General features: G+C 48.2%; 1 protein-coding gene across 1 annotated transcript; it reads left to right on the top strand.

Annotated features, from left to right (window-relative positions):
* On the top strand, positions 1-1158 carry LOC142684099 (histone H3-like centromeric protein A). Its single transcript, XM_075847486.1, has 3 exons — positions 1-156; positions 225-302; positions 609-1158. The coding sequence occupies exons 1-3, from the start codon at positions 1-3 to the stop codon at positions 738-740; spliced, it is 366 nt and encodes a 121-aa protein (XP_075703601.1). The 3' UTR covers positions 741-1158.
* The last annotated feature ends 9481 nt before the right edge of the window (positions 1159-10639 follow it).

Here is a 10639-nt window from a genome sequence, read left to right as displayed (position 1 = left end):
ATGGATTTCTTTCTTACAGGTAGTAGGGAAACAAGTCACAGACCGAGCACGCAACGAAGAAGACGCTACCGCCCAGGAGCCCGTGCGCTGATGGAAATAAGAAAGTACCAAAAATCAACCAATCTGCTCATTCAGAAAACCCTGTTTTTCCACCTGGTGAGTGGATGTGTCCTCTGCGGCTGCTCCTCTTTATTGTCAGTGATATTCCCCTTTTATTCTTGCAGGTGAGAGAGATCTGCCTGAAGTATTCCCGCGGCGTGTTTTACTACTGGCAAAGCACCGCACTTATGGCGCTACAAGAGGTCAGTATCTCATACAATGCACTGTCCATGTAACGCATGGGTCAACCAGAGAGGGAGCTGCTCTTTGCAGTGGTTCACTACTCAGCCCCCGCCCCCTCTAACACATCCATATGCCCTAGCGGGACATTTGCATAGGGGTTGTGATGCATTGTGGGAGTTCCAGAGGCCAGACCCCCCCCCCCCCCCACCATCACTCTAGCTAACAGCTCATAAAAGTGAAATCTGATCAGTCCTTCGAGCTGTGTAGTAAATTATACCGGGAGTGCTGTCACTTTAAGAGGGACTAATGCTCTTCTGTATCCACAGTCAGCTGAGGACTTCCTCGTGAGTCTCTTTGAAGATTCTTACCTCTTCAGTCACCAGGCCAATAGGGGCACTCTCTTTGTGAAGGACATGCAGCTCGCACGGAGAATCCGAGGCATCCCGTATGAACTGTGATAACGCTGCCGTTTTATCTCTCAAGATTTGATGAAGAATGATCACGTGTAAATAGTTTTATATTAATGGAGAAAATCTATTGGGAAATACAAGTTTTACCATTGCATAAAAGATCCAGTTTGGAAGAGTAAACCGGCTTTAGCGCCCCCTCCTGACACTGGTTACAGTGGAGGTTTTTTCTTTGTTACAACCAATATGGCTGCCGCTGCAGTTTGCAGGGTGGTAGTGCAGTCGTTTTTCTGTCCAGCTATGTAATGGGTTGTAGGGGTCCAGGATGTAGCACAGAAAATGACCACAAGGCGGCACTGCTGGACAAAACCGCTAACAAAGACGCTGGACACAACCGCTAATGAAACCTGATCTGGCCGACCTTCTAATTGTTCTGCTGAGTTTATGATCCGCTTCCTGTTTTTATTCTGTGAAGATTTGTTAATTTTTTCAAATAAAAAAAAATGTATATTATAACTTTGATCTTCATCATTTTAGACTAATCTTCATAAGGGCTTGGATATGATCAATGACTCCAGCTTCGCTGTAGTTCAATACTCTTGCTCTGTCCCACCCCCATTCTTTACACTGCAGCTATGCTTGTTCAGAGTGTTTGCTGTGTGGGTGGGTGTGTGGGTTGGGTCCAGAATTATTTGGGCAGTGACACAATCTTCATGATTTGGGTTTTGCGTCCACCACATTGGATTTGAAATGAAACAACTGAGATGCAATTGAAGTTGAAGCTTTCAGGTTTATTTCAAGGGGTTAAACAAAAATCTCCTGTGAAAAGTTTTGGAATTGCCACCATTTTTCTACATAACCTCCTCATTTCAGGTGATCAAAAGTGATTGGACAAATTAACATTACCATAAATGTTTTTTTTAATACTTTGTAGAGAATCCTTTGCAGGCAATGATGGCCTGAAGTCTGGAACCCATGGACATCACCAGACGCTGGGTTTCCTCCTTTGTTTTTTTTGTTTTTTATATTTCAAATTTTTTATTTTCAAGAAAAGAAATGGGGATACAGAAAAAAAAAGGGGGTGACATGGGTACAGAAAAAGCCCATGAGGGCCGATCATTTCAACCTATATTTCAACAACAATAAGTAAATATGCAATCAAAGTCCTCCCAACATAGTACCATCAATACACTACAAGCATTAGTATAGCAAGACAGGAATACCAGCATTACACCCTCATCCGCCCCTCCATCACCCACATCTCAGTCAATTCTTAGTAACGATTGATTCAAATAGGGAAGTAAACGAAGGGTAGACAGGGTAGAAGGACAAAAGGAAGGGGGGGGGGGTATAGGGAAAATCTTAAGAGGGAGAAGGGGAGATGTTCTCCCCTCACTCTCCCCCCCCCACAGCACATCACAGACCAGAGAGAACTCCTCCATTCTCCGAATTTCGTGAATGCGCTCCAGCCATTGTCTAGTCACAGGAGGCTCAGAGGATCTCCAACCGCCCAGAATACAAGCCTTAGCTGGTTCAACAAATGTCTCACTAACATCTTCCTGTAGCGCCCCACAGGTATATCGTGGTGGTGCAGCAAAATCCATGCCGGATCATCTCCCAGCGAGATTCCTGTGATCTCTAGAATGATATCTTGAACCTCTGACCAATAGGTGCGAAGGTTCTCACAGCTCCAGAATATATGTAAAAGCGTTCCCTCTTCTCTGCCGCATCTCCAACATAAAGGAGAAACATCCGGGAACATTTTATGTAGCACATGTGGGACTCTGTACCAACGGGATAGTATTTTAAAACTGGTTTCCTGATAGGCGTTACTAATAGACGCCTTATGTGTGAGGAGCATGATCTTTTCCCTTTGCTCTTGTGTTTGGGTATGTTCACACGGCCTATTTACGGACGTAATTCGGGCGTTTTTGCCCCGAATTACGTCTGAAAATAGCGCCTCAATAGCGCTGACAAACATCTGCCCATTGAAAGCAATGGGCAGACGTTTGTCTGTTCACACGAGGCGTATATTTACGCGCCGCTGTCAAATGACGGCGCGTAAATAGACGCCCGCGTCAAAGAAGTGACCTGTCACTTCTTTGGCCGTAATTGGAGCCGTTATTCATTGACTCCAATGAATAGCAGCGCTAATTACGGCTGTAATGGACGCAGCGTACAAGCGCCTGCACATGCCGGTACGGCTGAAATTACGGGGATGTTTTCAGGCTGAAACATACCCGTAATTTCAGCCGTAACGGACGCCCTGGTGTGAACATACCCTTAGAGTAATCTGAAGATCTCTTACCCATTTCGTAATATATGGTGGGATGAAATCCTCAGCAGGAGTGAGCAGCACGCAGTAAAGACTGGACAGGGCCCGTCTCACATGCCCCGTTTGAGAACACAAAGTTTCAAAGGAAGATAGAGCTCGGTCATAGGAAGCCGGTGTAGGTAGTCTTGACAAGTAATGAGTCAATTGTAACGCCTGCCATTGGGACGGGTCCGGGATAACCCTCTGGCTGGGAAAGCTCTTCTCCACGCAGCCAGGGCCGCCATCAGGGGGTATTAGGGGTACTGGTGTGAGGGGCCCGGCCAAACCCAACTGAAAGGGGGCCCGGCAACTGCCGCGACATTCTTTTGGTAGGAAAAAACGGGCCCTTGCAATGGGGCCCGTTTTTTTTTCCAAAAGAATGTCGTGAGCTGCTGCTGCTGCGGGCCCCCTCACCATGGGGGGCCGTCAAACCGCCCGCGCGCGACCGATCGCGCGCACAAGGAAACTCCCGCGCGTGCGCAGTCGCGAGCGCGCACCCACGAACGCCCGCACTCGAGACCGCGCGCACCCGCGAAAGCCCGGAAGCGCGCACCCGCGATCGATCGTCCGCGCGCGCACCCGCGATCGCCCGCCCGCGCACTAGCGAACGAAGCACGCGCAGCCGCGGTCACACATGGACAAAACTTACCTGGAGCCTGGCTGGAGGTGAAGGACTGGACGTCTGGACCGAAGACCTCGCCTGGAAGACATCGCCGGAAGAGGACTGGAGTGGGAGCAGCTCTTCTGACACGGTGAGTAAATTATCTCAAAGTGCTGTTTATGTATGGCCCTGTTCACACAGTATTTTGCAGGCAAAAAAAAATCTGCCTCAAAATTCCTTAAAGAATTTTGAGGCAGATTTTGACTTGCCCACACTATCTTGCCGCGTTTTTTGCTGCGTTTTTTGCCCGCGCCGATTGAGGACAGCAGACAAAAAACGCAGCGAAAAATGAATTTTCTGCCTCCCATTGATTTCGATGGGAGGTCAGAGGCGGAACCGCGGCAAGAAAGGACTTGCTGCTTTTTCTTTTTTCCGCGACTGGCTCCCATTGATTTCAGATTAAATCGATTGGAGGCGGTTTTGGAAGTTGTTTGGTGCTGATTCTGACGCAGTGTCCGAGTCAATATCAAGGCCCAAAAACTCTGTGAACTGGGCCTTATTGTTAGGGCTTATTCAGACGAACGTGTAATACGTCCGTGCAACGTGCGTGATTTTCACGCGCCTCGCACGGACCTATGTTAGTCTATGGGGCCGTGCAGACCGTCAGTGATTTTCACGCAGCGTGTGTCCGCTGCGTAAAACTCACGACATGTCCTATATTTGTGCGTGGTTGGCGCATCACGCACCCATTGAAGTCAATGGGAGCATGAAAATCACGCCCAGCACTTCCGCAGCAGTATAAACTATGACTGAAAACAGAAAAGCACCACGTGCTACAAACATACAAACAGAGTGTCATAATGATGCCGGCTGCGCAAAACTCACGCAGCCGCGCATCATACGCTGCTGACACACGGAGCTGTTATGGACCTTTTGCATGCGCAAAATGCCACGTTTTTTGCGCGTGCAAAAAGCACACGGTTGTGTGAATCCGGCCTTAGGGTAGGAACACACTAGGCATGAACACTGCGGATTTTATGCAACACATTTTATTGTGGATAATCCGCAGCGTATCACAGTCGCAGCAGAGTGGATGAGATATGAAAAAATCTCATTCACACGCTGCAAAAAAAATGGACCTGCCGTGTGGCTTTTGGCTTTTTAAGCCGCAGCATGTCAATGTATTCTGTGGAATCGCTGCTCCTCTGTTGCGGAAATGCTGCGGTTCTGCCGCAAAAAGCACACATGAGAAAAAAAAAAAGGCACTTTTTTAAATATATAAAAAAGTTTAGACTTGCCCCGGCCGTAGTCCTGGTGACGCGATCCTCTATTCTTAGCGCAGCCCGGCCTCCTGTCATGACGTTTCATCCCATGTGACTGCTGCAGCGGTCACATGGTCTACAGCGTCATCCCAGGAGGCGGGGCTACGTTCAGAAGAGAGAGATGCGTCACCAGGACTACGGCCGGGGCAAGTCTAAACTTTTTTTTTCCTGCAGGATTCCCGCAGCGGACAAGCCTCACGAAACCTGCGCCACTATTTGGTGCGGTTTTGCGGGCAGAATTCCCTTCGGCTACCGGGGCGGATAAGCCGGAATGGTGACGAACGGAAACCATTAGCGATGTTTTCGTCACCATTGAGATCAATGGTGACGGAAACATCGCTAATGGTTTCCGTTCGTCACCGTTCCGGCAGGTTTTCGGACGGAATCAATAGCGTAGTCGACTGCGCTAATGGTGACGGAAGCTGTGCTGTCACTTTCACTTTCCGTTGCGGGGTTCACCCGACGGAAACCTCAGACGGAACCCCAGAACGGAAGCGAACGGTGATGTGAACAGGCCCTAACACAAAAGTTTTTTTTAAGCTGGTTCACAAAAAAAAATAATTCCAAATTCTACTGGACCAACTGCCTATTTAGAGACCGGCAGCAGCTCCAGGAGCGACATCATAAGGGTAGGAACACACTAGGCGGATATGCTGAGTAAAACTCCCGGTAGCCGCAGGGAATTCCGACAGCAAAACCGCACCAAATAGTGGCGCAGGTTTCGTGAGGCTTGTCCGCTGCGGGAATCCTGCAGGGAAAAAAAAGTTTAGACTTGCCCCGGACGTAGTCCTGGTGACGCATCTCTCTCTTCTGAACGTAGCCCCGCCTCCTGGGATGACGCTGTAGACCATGTGACCGCTGCAGCAGTCACATGGGATGAAACGTCATGACAGGAGGCCGGGCTGCGCTAAGAATAGAGGATCGCGTCACCAGGACTACGGCCGGGGCAAGTCTAAACTTTTTTATAATTTTAAAAAGTGCCTTTTTTTTTTCTCATGTGTGATTTTTGCGGCAGAACCGCAGCATTTCCGCAACAGAGGAGCAGCGATTCTACAGAATAAATTGACATGCTGCGGCTTAAAAAGCCAAAAGCCGCACTGCAGGTCCATTATTTTTGCAGCGTGTGGATGAGATTTGTTCAAACCTCATCCACTCTGCTGCGACTGTAATACGCTGCGGATTTTCCACAATAAAATGTGTTGCATAAAATCCGCAGTGTTCATGCCTAGTGTGTTCCTACCCTAAGGCCGGATTTACACGAGCGTGTGCTTTTTGCGTGCGCAAAAACATGGCATTTTGCGCATGCAAAAGGTCCATAACAGCTCCGTGTGGCAGCAGCGTATGATGCGTGGCTGCGTGATTTTCGCGCAGCCGCCATCATTATGACACTCTGTTTGTATGTTTGTAGCACGTGGTGCTTTTCTGTTTTCAGTCATAGTTTATACTGCTGCGGAAGTGCTGGGCGTGATTTTCACGCACCCATTGACTTCAATGGGTGCGTGATGCGCGAACAATGCACAAATATAGGACATGTCATGAGTTTTACGCAGCGGACACACGGACACACGCTGCATGAAACTCACTGACAGTCTGCACGGCCCCGTAGAGTTAGATAGGTCCGTGCGAGGCGCGTGAAAATCACGCACGTTGCACGGATGTATTACACGTTCGTCTGAATAAGCCCTAACAATAAGGCCCAGTTCAGAGTTTTTGGGCCTTGATATTGACTCGGACACTGCGTCAGAATCAGCACCAAATAACTTCCAAAACCGCCTCCCATTGATTTAATCTGAAATCAATGGGAGCCAGTCGCGGAAAAAAGAAAAAGCAGCACGTCCTTTCTTGCCGCGGTTCCGCCTCTGACCTCCCATCGAAATCAATGGGAGGCAGAAAATGCATTTTTCCCTACGTTTTTTGTCTGCTGTCCTCAATCGCCGCGGGCAAAAAATGCGGCAAGATAGTGTGGGCAGGTCAAAATCTGCCTCAAAATTCGGTGCGCGGTTCCAGGCAGTCGCGGGTGCGCATGCGCGGGAGTTTGCGGCTGCGCGCGATCGGTCGCACGGGCGGCAGTGTTTGCCGGCCCCCATGACGACCCCCATGCTACCCAGGGCCGCCATCAGGGTGGGTATTATGGGTACTGATGTGAGAGACCCGGCCAAACCTAATTGAAAGGGGGGCCCGCAGCTCACGACATTCTTTTGGTGAAAAAAACGGGCCCCATTGCAGGGGCCTGTTTTTTTTCTACCAAAGGCAAGTCGCGGCAGTTGCCGGGCCCCCCTTTCAATTAGGTTTGGCCGGGCCTCTCACATCAGTACCCATAATACCCCCCCTGAAGGCGGCCTTGGGTAGCATGATATAGTGCTGGACGGAGTACCGTTAACAGGCGGTGCCACGGTAGGGGGGCCCAGAAAATTTAGCTGTAGGGGGCCCTGAAATTCCTGATGGCGACCCTGCATGCAGCCATGCATTGCCCCTATAAAAATGACTTACTCTAAAATGCCCCTGCTGTACCCATATCTTAAAGGTCTGATCTGACAGACCTGGTGTAATGATAGGGGTAGGGAAACGGACAAGTGAGCCCTAATCTACCCGCCACTCTGTCCCTTCCTACTTGCAACGACCCGCCCTAGGCGACGGGGTACAACTGGGCGGCGGTCCCTACGCTCAGTAAGTGCACAAGACAAACATACAAGGGAATATAAAGCAAAGGGAAAGCGGCAGTTGCCCACGGCAACACCGTGAGCAACAGAGTGGTGAACGAGCCAAGTCAAACCAGGAGAGCACGAGGTACAAAACGCAGAGCAGAAGAGTCGTCAGAAAGCAAGGGGCAGAATGGAGCAGGATCAAATTGTTCGGAGCTGTAGCTGGGCCAGGAAACCACACGGAAAGAATCACAAGCAAGGAGGAACAGGAAAGGCAGGTATAAATAGACAGAGGGCGGGAGCTAGCTGAGTCTGGCCAGGCTGCGATAGGCTCTCCCACTCCTAAGCCTGCCAGCCTGAGTGGTGGAAGCTGGAGTCAGTCTCAGAGAGATAGACTCAGGTGAAGACTGATTACCTCTGGAAGTTAACCCCGAAGCTGTGCCTGGCAGATCCTTTACACCTGGGCCAAATTCCGGGTTACCCAAAACCGGAGTGAGGGGTGATAACAGTTGTGATATTCCCTCTCTACTCCGCACCTTTCTAAACACCTGTAAAGTTGGATATATGGTAGGATGATCACAAAATTATTTTTTTCTATATAATATTGCTTTTAGTATGTCATTAAAATAAATTTTATTTATTTGTGTTGTACTTTTTCTTTTTCTTTTTTTTCTTTCTTTTACTCTATGGGGGCTGCCATTTTTTTTTTATCTCTGTATGTGTCGATTAACGACGCATACAGAGATGGAATACGGCAGTTACAGGGCATAGGAGTCAATGAACGGGAGCCGTTCCATTGACTCTGCTCGCTGTCTCTGTACTGCGCAGATGCAGGTCAGAGTCACACAGCAGAGCAGCTGTTTGCAGGGAGATAGCAGGCGCCATGCTGAAGACCAGCTGCACTGCAGGTAAGGTGTGTGTCTCTGTCTGTCCCACTCTCTATCTCACAGACCCCCGCTTTCGTGACCCCCGACGGGCCCCCCCCCCCTTGTATGAAGGACACATGATGCAACTGTACTGGGAAAGCCCTGAACGATAAATCTCTCTAGTTGTGCTGAGACTGTTTGGGGATGTGACTAATGAACCTCTCACACTCCAGTAGGAGGGGTAATGGTGGTCACCCAGCTTTCCCAGACCCCTGAACGATAAATCTCTCTAGTTGTGCTGAGACTGTTTGGGAATGTGACTAATGAACCTCTCAGTCTCAGCACAACTAGAGAGATTTATCGTTCAGGGGTCTGGGAAAGCTGGGTGACCACCATTACCCCTCCTACTGGAGTGTGAAAGGTTCATTAGTCACATCCCCAAACACACTCCAGTAGGAGGGGGTAATGGTGGTCACCCAGCTTTCCCAGACCCCCGAACGATAAATCTCTAGTTGTGCAAAATGAAGTGTAATCAAGCATTTTTTTTAATGTGCTTTTTGGCACGTAAAATGTGCAAAAAATACACGGCGTGTGAACCGGTCAACTGAAAAGTCATTCTCTTCACTTTCATCATTCTAAGGGTATGTTCACACGCAGTGTTTTCAGCTGAAAAATCGGAAGCAGGACGCCTGCAAGCGTCTGCCCATTGGTTTCAATGGGAGATACGGCGTTCTGTTCCGACAGGGCGTTTTTTACGTGGTCGTTTTCCAAAACCGGCACGTAAAAAGATGCCCGCCAAAATGAAGTGTACATCACTTCTTGGGCCGTTTTTGGAGCCGTTTTTAATTGACTTTATAGAAAAACAGCTCCAAAAACGGCCGTAAAAACTGGAGTTAGATTAAAAAATGGCTGAAAATCAGGAGCGGTTTTCCCTTTGTTTAGTAAGCGTGTGAACATACACTTAGCCTTTTGGTGTTTCCTATAACTTCTGCCAGATGCAGAATCACACCCAAAATGGCTGCCGGACACTGCTTAGCAATTTGAAGACACCTTTTCCTGGCTTGTGGGAGGGGGGGGTGAGATTCCCTCCCACATTTACGGCAGCTGTGAGTCAGGTTGCTTTGCCTTATTCACCTTGCTGTAATTCTGGGAAGTTCTCCCCCTGGTGGCCAACATAGGAAAACATGTCAAATTATTATTTAATTTTTAATACTTTCCACCATATGGAAGAAAAAAAAAAAATACAGCAAAAAACTTAAAAAATATAATAGCAATAAGTAACAACACTTAAAAAAAAAAAGGTTTAATTCGCGACACATTCCCTTTAAGGCAGCAGAATAGGCTAGTAAAGCTCTGTATATTGGCACACACCTCACACTCCATTACGGACCATAATTGCAGATAAAAATACTCATCCATTCATTTCTATTGCAAATGGACACCTCCTATATTTACAGGGCCACCTGATCGCATCCTGCAATATTGACACAGATTAAAGAGAACCTTTAATCTTTAAAGGGAAGGTGTCGCGCAGATTTTTTTTTTTTATATGTTATTGCTTTTAGTATGTTATTAAAATAAATTTTATGTATTTGTGTTTTTGTGTTGTACTTTTTTATTACTATTACTTTTACTTCACTTCACTATGTGGGCTGCCATTTTATTTTCATCTCTGTATGTGTCGATTAACGACACATACAGAGATGGAATACGGCACATACATCCCCATAGAGAATGCGAACGGGAGCCGTTCCATTCACTATAGCGTACGCCGTCTGTGTGGGAACGGCACATGCGCCGCTCCCACAAAGTCCAAAAGGAAGGTCTTCGGCCGAGCGACATCCGGCGCCATTTTCATGTGGACCGGAAGTCGCGGCCGGACAGTAAGATGACTACTTCCGGTCGCGGCTTCCGTCCATATGTTCAGAAGCAAGGACTAGGAGCGGACGGAGCGGCGGCGGCAGGAGCAGGTAAGTTATGTTTGTGTATGTTCGTGTTATACTGTGTATTTACCACTGTATCTAATCCTCCTACACTGTACATTTGCTCAAAAAATGGCGACACACAGTGTAGGAGGTTTGAACATTCAACCCCCTCCTTTCTCCTGGCACTAGCCAGGATAAAGGAGGGGGGATTGTTTGAGTACGCTAAAGCGAGTGTGTCTTCTCCAATTTTGCAGCATAAAGCAATGAGGTTGCTTTACCA

Source organism: Rhinoderma darwinii (assembly GCF_050947455.1).
Source record: "Rhinoderma darwinii isolate aRhiDar2 chromosome 4 unlocalized genomic scaffold, aRhiDar2.hap1 SUPER_4_unloc_6, whole genome shotgun sequence".
In the NCBI taxonomy this organism is placed as follows: Eukaryota; Metazoa; Chordata; class Amphibia; order Anura; family Rhinodermatidae; genus Rhinoderma; species Rhinoderma darwinii.
Note: the sequence above shows the minus strand (reverse complement) of the source record. Positions and strands in the feature narration are given on the sequence as shown.